We start from the raw sequence: 15,930 nt of genomic DNA, 5'->3' as shown, positions 1-15,930 counted from the left end.
ACGTTCCTTTCAAGAGCTGGTTCTTAGTCTGTGTGCTGTGTTTAGGTGGGGAAGAGTTTATTTCCTTCACAGCGGCTGAAACAGTGCTGTGCTTCAGGCTGGTGAGGAAAACAAGGTTAGTAACACAACCATGTTCTAGGTGACCAAAGAGACATCTCATTCCATGTAGCAACACATTCAGCACAAAAGTTGGCAGGGGAAGTTTTTTCCAAGGTAACCATTGCTTGGGGGCCAGGTGGGCATTGGTCTGTTGATGGCAATTGCTTGTACATCAGCAGGTGGTTTTCTTCCCTTGTTCCACCACCCCTACCCCCCCTTATTAAACTGCCTGTATCTCAACCCACAAGGCTTTGTGTTTTTTTCCTCACTTTTCCCTTCCAAATTTCTCCTCCATTCCACTGGGGGAAGTGAGTGAGTAGCTGGGTGTGGGCTCACCTGCTCATCAGAGTCAGCCCATCACGGCTAGGTAAGGACGGCACGGGTCAGTAACACAAAGCATCCTCTGCACATAAGATAATGATGCTGTTTCAGCATTCTCCACACCTGCAGCCCAAGGAAGTGAGAAATCATACAGTAGGATAAAATAAAAAACTTCTACATAGCAGCACAAGCGATGTCTAAAACAACTGCATTTACAAATATAAACTTTTAAGGGTATCTTGTAGTCTGACTCTGTTCACAAGTCAGATGCTCCTACAATTGGTAGTTATTGAGCTATTTTCAGTACACACCACCGTGAAAAACTTTTACCATTGCATTCCATGTCATGCACGTGTACCTTTGACCCACAGACACAGGAGCGGGAAGAAACTTCTGGATTCCCAAATCCTGCTGCTTGCTGTGAAGAACAGATGTGCCACATAGCCTTATTACATGTATTTATCAAGCTCTATTTTAAAATCAGGTGAGGCACCAGCCCTCACTGTTGCTGCTGTGAGGCCTGCCTCGGTTGATGGCTCTTTATGCCTTGTTTGGGTAGAAAAAGGAAGAGAAATAGACTCGCCTTTCAGTCATATAGGGGCTTTGGGGTGGGGGGCGGGGGGGTGGTGGTGGTGGGTGGTGTTTTGGGATTTTTCACCTTCTTTTGACCTTCTTTTTTGTGTTTTCATTACCAGGACCCTGCTCCTGTGACAGCTGAGAACGTCCGAGCTGTGCCTGCCTGGTGCCTGCCTGTCCCGGCCCAGTGCTGCTGCTGGCACCGTGACGGCCTCCTCCCTCCTTGCTTACCTCAGATGCTTCTGTTAAATGTCTCCTAAAAGATACGCTGCTTTTCCCCCTCAAAATATCACACCTTTGACTCCTGTTCAGAGCGTGGTGCATTGCAAATGATTTTCTGCTGCGCTGCTGTTCCCTCCCCAGCTATTCCCCATCCCTGCCTGACCGCTGCCTTTTACATGCACCAGTGCAAACCCTGGGTACTACGTTTCCTCCGACTGCAGATAACGCCCAGCTGACCACGCCACTTGCAGGCCGGCGCCTTTCCCTTCTGGTTCCTTCCAGCGCCCCCCAGCTCCGGCGCAGCCCCGACCGGAGCGCGGCCTCCCCCGGGCAGGGCCGGCGGGGCGGGCCCGGCCCGTGTCCCCGCTGCGGGCAGCCGGCGGGCGGGGCCGGGCCCCAGGCGGGGCGGGCGCAGGGCCGCGGCGGGCGGCGGGGCCGCGGCGGGCGGCGGGGCCGAGCTGCGGCATGGCGGTGGCGGCGGAGCGGGGTGAGCGCAGGCGGGGCGCGCCGGGGAGCCCGCGGGCGGCGGCGGGACGGGGCCCGCACCCTGGGCCCGGCTGGGCCTGCCTAGGCCCGCCTGGCTGCACCGCAGCAGGGGGCTCGGCGGGGCCTGCGGGAGGGCTGGGCCGCACGGTGGTGCGAGAGGCATGAGGTGAGGGGTCAGGGGCATGAGGTGAGGGGTGATGTGTGTCTTCTCTGCCCCGCAGCGGCCTACAGGTTCGTGGTGCTCCTCTTCAACTGCCTCCTCACCTTCGGCTCCTACTTCTGCTTTGACATCCCCAGCGTCCTGCAGGAGCAGTTCCAGGGGGTGAGTGCTGGGCGCTCGCCCCAGCCGTGCTGCTGCAGGGGGGTGGGTAAAGAATGGCAGAACCTTCAAAACGGGGGCCTTGGTCGCCGGTAGTTTCAAAACCATCACTTATGGTGTTGGTACGGGAGCCGTGCTCCAAGGTCCCGTATTCCAGCTGCTGGGGGGAGGTGTGAGGGTTTATTACAGGCAGGTTTGCTGGGAAGAAGATGCACAAAGCTGGGACAGGCCGTGAGGGGTTGGAGTTCTCACTGCTGCCTGGGGAAGTGGGAATCTAAACCCTGGCCTTGCTTGAGGATTGTCTGCTCTCCGTCCAGATGACTGTTCATTGCCCTAATGAAGTTTGAAGTTAGAAATGTGTTCACACCACTCTGCACATAGGGGGTACATAGAACTGACCACTAGTACCGACACTAGAGTGGAAGATTAGTGACGTTGGAGATAGGAGACAAGAAAAGACTTTCTGGATTTTAGATCCAAGTCTCCTGATGCTGCAGGTACCAGTCACATCACATGTGTGTTTGGTAGCCAAAAGACGGAGCTGTGCAGGGAGATCACATGAGGACTGTGCCATGTAAAAACTGACTAGCATTCTGAAATGCTAGAAAATTTTGTTCTTAGCATTCAGACTGATGTCCTAGTGGATTTCTCCAGTGATGCCGGAGTCCCAGAGTTCTTACCCGAATTCCTGAATAACCTGAAAAAATCTTCCTTGACTCACTCACCTGTTATTATTGCATTTGTTTGCCTTTTGAGAGCTTATTTTACTCCTGTGTGCCATCTGCTGGTAGATTAGTACGCGCAGGCTGAGAGTCACTGTCGTGTTCTTTGTCTGCTTCAACAGCAAGGGCAGAAATACGTATAGTTTGCATGTAGCTTTCTTTTTTTTTTTTTTTTAATGCAATTAATCCATAACATTCGAACAGTGAACTCCAGGCTAAATTGGGTGCAGTTTGTCAATGCAAACAGGAGTAAAAAGAAAAATAAAAGACGTCAGTATTTAATTCCTTGATCCTCCACAACTTCTGTAGGTCTGTGGGAAAAGTCATTTATTTATGGAGTAAAGGAAAGATGGTGTCATGTTTTGTTACCTAGGTAACTTTATAGGGCAGTGAAACCAAGCCATATTTTTCTGTATTAGGTACTGTGCAAACAATGGTTTTATCTGTTGGCACTTGCGTCATATTTTTACTTTGGCAAATTTAGCTTCTCTACCTGCCTTATTCAAGTGGTACAGTGGTAGTCAGAGCATCTAAGACTAGTGCTTGCAGTGAAAACACTTTGTTGTAGAGAAGTGTTCCCCTGCAGCCTCGGACATATCTACTGCAGCAGATCTGAGGGTTTGTAAATATGATGGCTATATAAAAAGCATGTGGTTCAGTCACGCTTTCCTTGTGCTTATTCAAGATGTTAAGCTTGTGCCTACTGCTGTGGAAGACCTAGTGTCTGTTTCCTAATGCAGATAGATTTTTAGTAGCTGGAAGATCTAGGGTTTTTTCCTGATCATATGGTGTTGAGGAGATGTTGCTTTTCGGTAGCAAACTTGACGTTATTAAATCATGCTAGGACTACCAGTTCCCTACCATTCAGAAAATGCTTTATAGCTGTGAATTAATATTGACAACTGATAAGTTTCATATTTATGCACTGCTTAAGACTTTATAATATGTAACGAAGAGTTGGATCAAGCTAAACTATAGCCAAGAAACTAAGGGATCAAATAAACCTTGTGGTGCAGTCTCCTGGCTTTTCTTTTGGACTGGAAAGTGTATAGAAGTGCTGAGCTCCTGTCACTGCTGCCACAGGAAGGGAAGATGTGATGTGCCGATGGCCAGTCACTTCTCATTTGGCAAGGGCTGGCTTCCTGGGAGAAGAATAAGCCTTCTAATTCCTGGTTGTGGAAGTGGAAGCTGAGTATGAGAAACAGAAATCTAGTAGGCAAGAACTTAACTTCATTTTTAAAGGAATGTGTGGGGTTTTACCTGTGTCTGCTGCCTCTAACAAAGGCTTTGTGACTTGTTACTCAGAACTTGACCTGCCCTAATGGAACCCATCATAACAACACTGGGCAAAATAGCACACTGGCCTGTGTTGAAGGCTTGGGAATGACACCTGCACAATACAACTTGCTGTACGCAATCTATGCTTGGACGTAAGTAATTTTTCTCTTGCTTTGTGAGGGTGGGGTAGTTCATTATTTGCTTCCCAGCAGCAAGACACAATTTTTTCTATTCTTGTTTTCTCCTAGAAATGCAGTAGTGGTTATTCTGGCTGGATTCCTGATTGATAAACTAGGAAACCGGTGTAAGTTCTGAGGATCAATGAATTTATTCTTGTACTGAAGTGGGATTTCAGGCTGTTCTTTCAGTGTAAAGGCATGATTAAAGGCTCCACTTCAGTAAGATCACAGTGGAATGGGAGAAGAGGGACAGCTCTGTGTGCAGAGCACGTGGTGGTTAGTTGAGCAGCTCCATGAAGACAAATGAGACGTTTTCATTCTTTGACCACTGACTTAACTGAATTTACACAGCAGTGCAGTAAATGTGCTTCCTCTGGCACTCTCGTAACAGGGAACAGCATTATCTGTTTTCAATGGAACAGACTGATGAAGTAGTATTCTGTCCTCTGCTCTGATGTTTGTTCTGGCATGTGCCATAATCTAAGACCCAGCAGTCCCAGCAAATGCAGTTATGCTCTGTCTCTGTGTCACAGAGGTAAACATCTTACAGATAAGGAGACAGGCACAGAGAAGGAGATTGCTTGCTCTAGGCCATAGTCTGTAGTGGAGCTCAGGGCAGGAACAGGGACTTCTGTAGAGTTCAGAGTCCTCTATCTGACTTATTCTGCCTCTCTAACCTCCCACCATGAGAATATCATCATCGTTTTGAGGATTCCCAGGTCATTTTATGAAGAGAGCAGTCTTTACAAAATTAAAATAATGCGGGTAAATTGACGGAAGTCCACAGGTTTACCAGTGTGTTTTGAGGTTGCTCTTTTGCTTTTTGACAAAAAACGCTTTTGTCCTGATCTTAGCATGTCTGTTGAGGTTTGTGTATTTTTCTTCTGTTTCTCCCTAGTTGGTGTCTTTGTTTTCTCTTTCCTGACTGTGCTGGGATCATCAATCTTTGCTCTAGGCTCACATTTCAAGGGGTCACCATACCTCCTACCAATGATGCTAACAGGAAGACTGCTCTTTGGCTCTGGGAATGGTTCACTTACTAGTAAGGAATTCATACTCTTCATTAAGCCTCACCAGAGGGTCATGGTACATTTTTATTTTGCCTCCTAGACCCTTGTTCTACCAGTCAGCTTCACCTGCTTTGCACCAAGAACAGTGCTCCTTGAAGGGTTCTGTGGATTTAATGTGTGCCAAAATGTTCAAAAGTCTTCCCCTCTAACAAGTTTGTCCTTCTCCCAAGGGTGGGGATTAACATGGGATTGCTGCACCTTTGGGGTTATTTTTCTTGCCTTATTTGAGGGATAAGTTCACCTCCCACGTCCCAGCATGATTTATTAAGTTTTAAAATGGACTACAAAGTTGACATGTACTACCTCCACCTGGGATGTGTAGAGGTCTCTTACCCCAGCTCAGGCATTCCAGCTTGAGAGGCTGTGTTTGTTGCTTCTGTGCGATACTCTTGGCCAAGTCTGTCTGTTCAAAAGAGGATTTTTGTCTTCTCCCAAGTTGTGCAGAATCGTATCACAGCCTTCTGGTTCAAGGGGAAGGAACTGGCACTGGCATTTGGACTGACTCTGTCTTTCTCCCGTCTTGGGAGTGTGCTCAACTTCTTCTTCACCCAGCAGTTTGAGGCAAAATTTGGAATGCAGTGGACACTCTGGGGAGGTGAGTTTCTTTGGTGCTTTGGCCTTTTGTTTTCTAGACTATAAACAGGCTAGCCTGTGTCGTCTAGTTATGAAAAGTACCTGAAAGACATAGAGAAGTTAGCAGGAGGCACGTTATTTTCCAGTTTTTCCTGTTGCTTTCTGTATGCAATGGAATGGCATTTTCTTCACTGACGCCTGAAAACCCTCTCTAAAGCAGTAGTGTCAGCCTGAGTTCTGTCTGCAGTTTTCTTGAGATATTTTAACATCGGCAATCACAGGTAGTCAGTACTTAATGTAGGTTTACTCCCATGGAATGGAAACCTTAGAGTGAGACAAAAGAGGAATCTGATGTGTGTTCTTCTGTATTTTAGCTAGCAGAACGTGCAGGTTCTGCAGGAGTATATATTGGTCTCAGCATAAGGTGCCTTGCACATGGACTGATCAAATTACCATGAGAAGCAGAATCTGAATTACATGTTTCTTAGTGTGAGTCTGTTCTAGGGCTCGTATCTTTAGAAGATTTCTGTCCTCTCTTCAGTACAGTCAGATGGGATCTGTCTCTAGTGGAAGGGATGATCTGTTTCACAGTGCAGTTAAGTAGTGGCACTCAGGTACTCTGGTGGGCTGGAATGGTGATGTTAGGCATACCTGACTCAGGGCATCCTTTGTGTACAAAGACTTGTTGATTATAGGAAAGTGTTATTTCCCAAACAACAAAACAGTATGGGCCATCACTCATGGAAAAGAGGATGCATATGTGAGATAAATTTCTTGCAGAAATTGAAACCCATTGCCCTCCTCCGACTCTTGCTCTCAGAGAAGTAACTGTGATGAGCATGGTGTGTTGCATCCCATGTGACACAGTTTTGTGTTCAGGCAGCATTTGCAAGCACAGCACAGCAACCTCAGTAGCCTGCAAAGGGATAGATATATCGGACAAAGTGTGTATGCATCACAGAGATCGTTTTGGGTCTTTGGAAAACAAAACTGAGACAGATCTCTTTCTGTGAGAAGGATGTCTGCAGCAAATGCCCATTGCCAAACTTGGTTCTGGCATATCCAGCATAATCTGACTCACTTCTCTCGAGCCGAGTGTGCTAACAGGCCAGATTGCTGTAGTAACTGCAGTAGGTCACACAGATGAAGAGGTACAACTTGGCTTCCAGTACCAGCCTGTGTGATACCTCTCCTGCTCAGGGGACTATGGAAGTTTCTTAATGTCTGCCTTGTTTTAACCTTGTGTTTGTTATGCCCAGGCGTGCTGCAGTTTAGAAGGCGTTCTGGCTGTCTTCCAACATAGCGGCTGTCTTTAGAGACAAGTGGGGCTTTAGCTTCACTGGCCTCAGGCAGTTCTGCAGCATGTTGGAAGCTCAGTGGACAAAACTCAAGGACCCTGACAGCGTGGTAAGCAGTATGTGGTCCTACTATACATATGGCTGCAGTTAAGTAAGGCTGTTAATGTTAAGAGAAGCCAGGAGCAGGAGTCAGAGAGAATTCTACATATTACATGCAGTTGGTTTTGTCATTCAGCTCTCTCCACATGGGAATTTCTAATACCTCTTGTGTCTTTTCCAGGTACCCTGCTCTGTGTGCTTGGTTTTGTTTCAGCCCTTACAGTCAGTGTGCTAGATAAAGTGGGCATGAAGCAACTGGGCTTGGATGGGGTTATCCAGCAAGAATCCAAAAAAGTGGTACGTGGTGCACAGACAACTTTTCTGTCTCAAATCTTTAAAGCCTGGGGTGCATGAGCGCTGCTTTGTAGTGCAGGGAGGCCTGCAGCAGTTAGAGCTGGTCGTGGCCGGAAGAGGGCATCAACAGTGCTTGGTTAAATCTTGCAGAGCAGTTCTTCAGGTACATCGGAGGATACAAACCACCAGGCAAGTGCAAATTTTTTGTTTAGAGACTGTGTATTTGCAGCCTTCCAGAGAGCTGAGTTAGCACTCAACGGCGTTACTTTCCTGAGCCAGTTACTTCTTGACTGTAGGTGGCTCGGAGGAGGATTTTGTGCAAAAAGCTAGATAGCTTCTCTCTGGAACTGCCTTCTGGCTCACAGGATCCATGATAGAAAACAGTTAATCTGCTCAGTACAGAATTATCTTTTGCCAGCCCTTATCTTCCATTTCACCTTGCATTCTTCTGTTTAGGAACAAGCATTACAGGCACTAGGTTGCAATTTTTATGGCACTTAAATCTATTAGACAGCATCCTTCTGGTAACAGTATTCTTAACTGTTTTTTGTATCTCAGTGGTGTGACTCCTGTTCCTACTGAATGTTTCCACTGGGTTTCACTTAAGGTTTTGCAATAGGCTCTTAATAGAGCTTGTTTAGAATAGTGTCTTGCAGCCATAACCTTAATAAAAAGAAGAAAGCTTTTTTTGGTATTTTTACTGAATACATTGAAGAAGGAATGCTTTGAAGTCAGCACCTGCCAAATTTCGCTTAGATATACTTGAGCTGCCATTCAATTCCCTTTTACCTGCTGTTACCTCTTAAATGTTTTGTGACTTTTAGCGGCTTGCAGAAAGTGCCATTAGCGTGAAGCTAAAGACTATTTCCTGGTGAGTGAGGGCACGTCTTATCTTTGCAGCGGATTCAGGATATCCATCGACTTCCCCTTCGCTACTGGCTCCTGGTCTTCACAATCATGTTCTTCTACAATGGAGTCTTCCCCTTTGTGGCAGATGCCAGGTATTGCTCTGCGGCTGTAGTCCCACTGACTGATACAAGTGTATTAGACCCTTGCAGGCCCTCAATTTTCAGCTGACTGGGAAAGATGGGGGTAATATGTTTGTTCCTTTCACTCATGAAACACAGAGAAACATGTCTTTAACACCTAGTTAAAGATATGAGGGTTCTTTGACCTTTCTTTCCCTTCAAAGATGAGGGAGTTTTCTGAAGGAAAGCAAAAATAACTTAAAGGGAAATGATTCATCCAATATTTAAAGCTTGGAACACTGCCGACGGAGGATCAGAAGGATTTGAAAGGGAAAGAAATACTTTATTTAAAAAACTGCCTGTAGACATCTCACCTTTGTGATAGTCCAACAACATGGCTGTCTTTTCAGCTGGGTGGGGTGTTGGCTTGACAAGCCTGGGGCAGTTCTGTCCTGCAGCTCCTGCACGTTGTCTGCTGTGTTTGAAATAAAGCCAAGCTTGCGTCAGCCTGGGTTTGCAAGTAAGGAAGCCTTTGCATCCCAGCGCAAGGCTTGCAGACTTCCCTTTTGTGCCTTAATTTGCTTAAAACAAAGAAGCAACCTGCCTGACTAAACTAGGACTCCTGCTTCTGTCCTGTGGCTCTGCTACAGACTTGTCATTTTGCTGCTTTTTTCCTGTTTGTGGATGATGCAGCTTTTACCATGTAATGAGCATGAACTCAGATTAGCAAAGGCCTGCAGTGAAAAAAAGAAAATTATTTAGGTAGTGTTTTGTTAGTGATGTATAGTAAGCCACTATGAAATCAGGAGTGAAGAAATGTCATCAACATTGTCGTAACAAATGTACAAGTGACCTTTTATTAGTAAAATAAAGACATTCAAGATGGCAAGGATTGTCAAGGCCTTGATGAGATGGTCTTTCTATCATTTGCCCTCTTGTTTTAACTGAAAACAGTACCTATTGATCACACAGAATCCTCATTTCTGCAGTTCTGCCTCCCTGCAGAATTTTTTTTTTCTCCCTGTGGAACAAAGGTTCAGGCACCAAAAGTCATGTTTCATACATCTTTTCCAGCAAAAAAATGCTACACTGCTTCCCAGTCAGAAAAATAATGGTCCCAAGGCCACTGCTCTTTGGCGAATTCTGTTGCAATAAATCTTCAGGGAAGTGTCGCATTTCATACTTTGCTGACAGCACAGGCTACAAAGGCTCATTATTACTAATGGTGCAAGTAGCCAAGCCAGGTTTACGTAGCTACAAGATCTCCAAACAAACTAGTTTTTCTAAGCTATTATGAGCGTATGACTGTAAATTCGGTAAAGAATTTGAGTTGTTTTAATGCCATTTTTGTGTGTCCTTAACAAAGGTGAAAGGCTGACTTCTGACAATGAAAACAAAACTTGGTTTGTACGTTTTCTGCTTTAACCAGATCCCCTTAAAGATACTAGGGGAATTGCTAGTACTTCTGAAATGCAGGTGCTCAATTTAAATGCTGATCTTTGCTGTCGGTTTATTTTAAGATACTTTTCTTGCCCCTCAGCATTCTCACCCTTGAACTGATAATGCTTTGTGCCTTTTCAAAAAGAATGTTACAAAAATCCATCTGTATGTTCTGGACAGGTGACAGGAAATTGCCGCTTGTGAGCTGTGCTGATGTAATTGAACATATGCCCAACTTTAACCTGCAGTTTTACTCTGCACTTGCAGAAGCATCTTGAAAGCCGCCATTTAAGCTACCAGCTTCTCTATGGTGTGCACCAATTAAAAAGAAAATAAAACGACAAAGGCTTAGCACTACAAACCACATGGACTCAAACCTGTTTACAAGTCCTCTCATTAAAACCCCTCCTGTCCATATGTTTGTGCTCAGATGTACTTTCTGTCAAAATAACTAAATCAAGAATCCTAATTATATATTCCCCCCCCCCCCTTTGTTTTATTTTTAGCAAGTTTATCCAGGATAAATATTCTGGTTACAGTCAGCAGGCTGCCGCTTATATCGCTGGGGCAGTGTATGACAGCTCCCTTGTTCTCTCTGCAGCAGTTGGCATATTGATTGTGAGTACCCAAAACAAAGTGCTTGCTGATAACTTTTTCCTAATTTTTGGAAATGTCTTTGTTACAACACCCTCACCCAGAACCTAGCCTGTTGTTGCTGAACAAGCAGTGCTTTAATTCCTTGCAAATGGCAAGATGCATTTTAGTCCGAGTTAAATCACAAGAAGTAATGTTGACCTATTCTTGCCTCTGTCCCTTAGTTGTGCTATGGTAGCATCAAACCATGGCAATGCCTGCATGTTTTGAGAAGTCCAAGACTGGAACAGAAAGGATCAGGATAAACCTTGCAAGTAGACGGGAAAGGAAAACCTGCATGTAATCGGTGCCTGTTTTGTCAAACTCTTCCTTTCCTTATTTCCATAACTGTCAGGGCATAACGGTGTGGGTTTCCTCCCCCTTCATTAAAGCCTGCCATTTCACATGAATACTGGGCACCAATTGTCTGACAAGTGTTTCCATCCTGGTTCACGAGTATGCAAGAGGAACTAGTAATAGCTAGCCTGCTACAATACCAACAGCTAGGAAATTACCTGGTAGTGCCACTCATTTGCACAGCCCCTCATGTCTCTAGGATCTGTGGGAAGCAAGGATCCCTTCTAAGAGGCCTTCTGTCTGTTGCCTTTCCCAGGACTATGTTGGACTGAGAGGTGTCTTTGCTGTTGGCTGTGCTGCATTGACTCTGCCGGTCTTCGCTCTCCTGGCATTTACGTTTGTTCCTCCGTTAGTCTCTACCATCTGGTTGGGGATTACTTACTCCTTTGCTGCTGTAAGTTCACAGCCCTGCTGCTGTAGTGGTTTTGTGGCTGTGCTCCTTCTATATCCTGGATGGCATCTATCATTGCCCTTGTGTCTTGATGAGCAGGTTTAGCAGCCAGAGTCTGAAGTCATTGGCTCCCCCATCCTGAAGATTTTGGTTAGTAACAAGTAACACCAAAGAATCAATATGGAGCAAAACACAAGCAGACTAAGGGACCACTTGACTTAGTGTGAAGCATTAATCTGTCTAAGCTTTTCTTAATGCTTTTTTACTTTGAATATAACACCTGGATCACCTTTGAGTTTTATGAACTAAATCATCAGGTCTATCTCCTTCAGAAATCTGGAGTCAGGTTATTCCAGTTTCAAATAACATGCACTGTTTGTGCTGTCTCAAGCTGCTTGGCAAGGATGGGGAACAGTCTAGAACCAGGCAACAGGCTGGGAGGGATAAATACCAGATTTTTTGAGGAAAAAGTACCAATTTTTATTTAGTGGGAATAATTCCTTTTTAAACCAATGACCATCTAACACCTTTAAATGAGGCTTTGAGTTAATTCCTCTTCTCTTTACTCCTACCAGGCTAGTATGTGGCCATCCATACCTCTTGTGGTCCCCCAAGCAACTCTGGGGACAGCTATGGGCCTTGCAACTTCTGTGCAGATGATTGGAGTTGGCCTTTCAAACCTGATTGTTGGACACATTCTAGGAACAAAGTCCAGGTAAGAATGCTTTTTTCTTTTCAGGCAGAGACATCAACTGTGCTTTAGTGGAGCAGTGAGAGTAGAAATCAGTGTATTTGCAGCCTGGTGCTGCAAGGATCTATAGAGGTGCCTTGAGTATCTTCAAATGACAAGTTGTCCTATCCTGTTTGGGCCTTTTCTAGTGAATTAAAGATCCCCCTGTGGCGCTGGCAACAGATGATGATATTTATGTTGGCAAACACTATTGCGTGCATTGTTGCCTCCGTTAGCCTCAATGTTGTGGACAAGAAACAGGTAAGTGTAATAAAAGGCATGAAAACGATTGTATTTTTCCCTAAAGCATTGTTCTAATTTTAGATCTGTAATTCCCCCCTCCAAGCAATTTCACAACACCCTGCATCACAGAGTTGCTGTTACTGATGTAGTAGCTGTTGGGTGCACATGTAAGTCATTCCCCTGACAGGAAAATGGGACTGCATGGAAACAGAACTATCCACTGAAATACCGATGCAGTGCACAGTAGTTTTTCCTAGTACCAAGCTATCGGCAGCTGTATATTTTTGCAAGAAGGGGAAGGGCCAGGGCACAGCTGTAGCAATGTATGTGTACAGAAAGAACAGTATCCTTTTTGTCGCTAATTGCTTCTTGGAATTTCTAGGGTGGGACACTGAACAGAACAAGGAAGGGAGCACCCGTGGGACGGGAGGACGGAGACCCTGCGGATGCAGCACCGCTCCTCGATGAGGAGACAGGGAACGAAGGCTCTGTCAGCTGAACCTCTGCACCGTGAGCACCACACTGGCTGCCAGACGCAGCACCGAGTGCTTCTGTTTGAAAGCGGATTTCTAGCCTGTGTATTTTAAACCTCTTTAAAGGGAATGGTCTACAGAAGGGGAATGTTTCCACTTTCTTATGCCTGGCACACTAGTGAAGGATGTCTGCTGTCTGGTTCTTAGGCATTCTCCAGCACACAGAGACACACGTGGGACACTTTTAAGAGCTAACCTCACCGAAGTTTGTTTATAAGCTGTCAGATAGTTGCTTTTCAGTCTTGCATCACAAGAGGCCACATAAGGTGTGCCTGCCCCATCTGCCACTGTTTCTCTGTCACAAGAATTCTGTATGTCAGCACCTGGTAATCCACATACCTTGGCAGGCCTGCTGTTCAAGCTATTGCTCTGGATTAGCATGCATCTTTCACAAATTACATACGCATGCAAGCGGCACCATCATTATTCTTTAGGCAGGAGACTGAACTAATCAAATCAATTATGTTTTGCACGCAAGCCTAGCTTAATTGCTAACTACCTTACTACAAATACTTCTGTAAACTGTGCCTATTCATTTGCCTTCAAAAGCGTAAAACGTTTTGATCTGAAATTCTGCCCTTTAAACCAGGGTGCTCTTACTCATGAATGCTAGAGGCTTATTTTACTCAGCCAACCGCCCTTTTCACTATGCAAAATGCTCACAAACATTCAGTGTTTACAGAAGCACAAAGGATGCTTTAAGAATAAAGTAAACTTTTAACATAACCAAGTACAAGGAATGCTGAAGTGAGCGACTTAATGTAAATTATTACAAATTCTTAGGAGCAGCTCTGCTCAAGTTGCATTTAACATAAACACTAGTAGACTGAAAGCAATTTAAGACACAGACAGCATCCAGGAAAGTCATATTGTAAGAAGATGTCACAGAAGACAAATCCACCCATCAAAGCACAGTTTTGTTAAAACTGATTGACTGAAGAGAATGTGTTCAGAAGAGCAAGGTCTTCTAAGTTTTAAGTTACCCTGTGAATTCATTTCACACCACAGGTAATTAAAGGATTTCCCTGTTGGGAGGCTAGTGCAGCAGAAATTTGGGAGTAGGGTGAGAAGTCACAGAACTGCAAAAAAGGTGGACTCTTTTAGTTTGGAGGTGACCTCCTGAAATCATCTAGTCCAACACCCTCTGCTCAAGCAGTGTCAGCCAGAACAGGCTGACCAGGACCACATCTGGTCAGAGTTTGAGCACCTCTACAGATGGAGAGACTACAACCTCTCTGGACAACCTGACCCAGTGTTTCACTGCTTTCACAGTATAAAAAGTGCTTCTTTGTGTTCAGATAGAATTTTGCATGGCTTAATTTTTGCCTAATGCCTCTTCTTCAGAGAGGAATCTGGCTCCCTTGTCCTCACTCCCTCCCTGCAGGTCCTTGAACACACTAGCAAGATCTCCCTGAGCCATCTCCTCTGCAGGCCGAACAGCCCCAGCGCCCTCAGCCTCTCCTCTTATGAAAGATGCTCCAGTCCATTTCACACCTTTGTGGCCCATCACCGTGCTCTTTCCCTAAGTCACATCTCTCTCATACTAGGGAGTCCAAAACTGGACTCAACCCTCCATGTGAGGCCTCACCAGTGTTTTTACCGAGCTGGTAAGTCAGACTCTTCCTAGACTGGCTTTAAGTGCATCCCTCAGCCCCCAGTTGGTGCACTGCTCTTCAGCACTGAAATCCTGCAGTTGCTTTTTTTTTAATGTAGTGGAGAAATCCCATGGTGAATTTCCAAATGCGATTATGAAAAACCACATGCAACAGTACTATACTCAGGCTGGATGCTTGTGTACCAAAGAAAGCACATGTTCAATAGAGATGATTTTTTATGGGAGTACTGCCAATGCCCAGCTTAAATGCCGTGGCTTCAGCCTGGCTGGCAGGGAGTCACCAGCTTTCTCAGTTTATATCCTTATGTTGCTGCAGCTAAACTCAGTGGGGTGGCCCTGTCACAAGTGCTGGGATACCCACTGAAAGCCCTGTACTGGTTTCTTCATGGAAGAAGGTCAAAAGCCAGCCATTCCTGTTTGCCATTACATCATCTCCTTCTGAATTACCAGAATAGAAACCTCACTCTTCTGTTTTTGAGTAAGTTGTGCCATACATACTCTTTCTTTCTTTCAAAGAAAGCTCTATTTTCTTTTAGCTTGTCATCAAAGATTCCCTTAAAATCTACCATTGGTTAACAAAGTTCACGACTGTGTAGCACTGGGAACCTCACTGCCTACATTCCTGTGTATTTCCTAGATTTGCCACCTATAATCCTGTCACTGAATCACAGAACGGTTTGGGTTGGAAGGGACCTGAAAGATCACCCACAGGCAGGGACACCTCCCCCCAGCCCAGGCTGCTCCCAGCCTCATCCAGCCTGGCCTTGGGCACTGCCAGGGATGGGGCACCCACAGCTGCTCTGGGCAGCCTGGGCCAGTGCCTCGCCACCCGCAGTAAGAACTTCTGCGGGCTAGAGAGGTTTGTGTAGACAGTGTTGTGCAAAGGTCCCTTTTAAAAACCACTTCATTATAATCTAAAAATGTTGGGAGATTCTAGTGACCTTTGAGTCTGTTGCATGAAGACCATATTTAGGTTGGAAGGATTTTGCTAGTGACTCTCACAGGCAAGGAGTTATTCTTAGAAGACTGCTCCCATATTTCAGCTCAGATTAGTAAAGCTTGAAGCCGACGTAAGACTAGTAAAGAGGCAGAGAACGAGCCTTCCTGCAACAGTACCTGCTCATCTCCAGTAGGGTATGTCAACAGCTTCCTGTTATGCCTGTTGAACTGGTTGTTTCATTAATTACTCCACTGATGACAGGAAAGTCACCTTCACTTTGCCTGCCTTCCCGATTCTTGCTCGACCCCCACTCCTGAAATGCCAGAGCTCACTTCTGAGAAACTTCCTACAAATTACTTGCATGGCGCTCTGCTTTCTTTGAGCTTGTCATGAAAGTAAAGGGTGGCATTCACAGAAGTCAGCATGCTGCAAGAAATCGAAGAAACAATCAACTGGTTTTAATTTTTGTGGTGTTGCACCAACCACGTGTACAGGAAAACAAGAATCCCCACCCCGCACCCCTCTGCCTAGCCTTGGGCAACCC

The 15,930-nt window shown here is 45.4% G+C and overlaps 1 protein-coding gene across 1 annotated transcript; it reads left to right on the top strand.

Annotated features, from left to right (window-relative positions):
• The first annotated feature begins 1,661 nt into the window (after positions 1–1,661).
• Positions 1,662–13,561, top strand: LOC121086466 (major facilitator superfamily domain-containing protein 1-like). The gene is made up of 13 exons (XM_040590272.1): positions 1,662–1,705; positions 1,926–2,026; positions 4,051–4,175; positions 4,272–4,327; positions 5,101–5,244; positions 5,709–5,867; positions 7,424–7,539; positions 8,437–8,537; positions 10,451–10,562; positions 11,191–11,328; positions 11,901–12,040; positions 12,205–12,316; positions 12,681–13,561. The coding sequence occupies exons 1-13, from the start codon at positions 1,684–1,686 to the stop codon at positions 12,795–12,797; spliced, it is 1,443 nt and encodes a 480-aa protein (XP_040446206.1). The 5' UTR covers positions 1,662–1,683; the 3' UTR covers positions 12,798–13,561.
• The last annotated feature ends 2,369 nt before the right edge of the window (positions 13,562–15,930 follow it).

The sequence above is a fragment of the Falco naumanni genome, chromosome 4 (assembly GCF_017639655.2).
Source record: "Falco naumanni isolate bFalNau1 chromosome 4, bFalNau1.pat, whole genome shotgun sequence".
NCBI classification, from domain to species: domain Eukaryota; kingdom Metazoa; phylum Chordata; class Aves; order Falconiformes; family Falconidae; genus Falco; species Falco naumanni.
The sequence above is the reverse complement of the archived record's forward strand: the minus strand, read 5'-3'. Positions and strand labels throughout refer to the sequence as shown.

Excerpts from the sequence above, each read along its gene's own strand:
- LOC121086466 (XM_040590272.1), top strand. The coding sequence starts at position 1,684 with ATGGCGGTGGCGGCGGAGCGGG. Across the intron at positions 1,706-1,925 it reads GGCGGTGGCGGCGGAGCGGG|CGGCCTACAGGTTCGTGGTG; the intron begins GTGAGCGCAGGC and ends TCTGCCCCGCAG. Across the intron at positions 11,329-11,900 it reads TTACTTACTCCTTTGCTGCT|GCTAGTATGTGGCCATCCAT; the intron begins GTAAGTTCACAG and ends TACTCCTACCAG.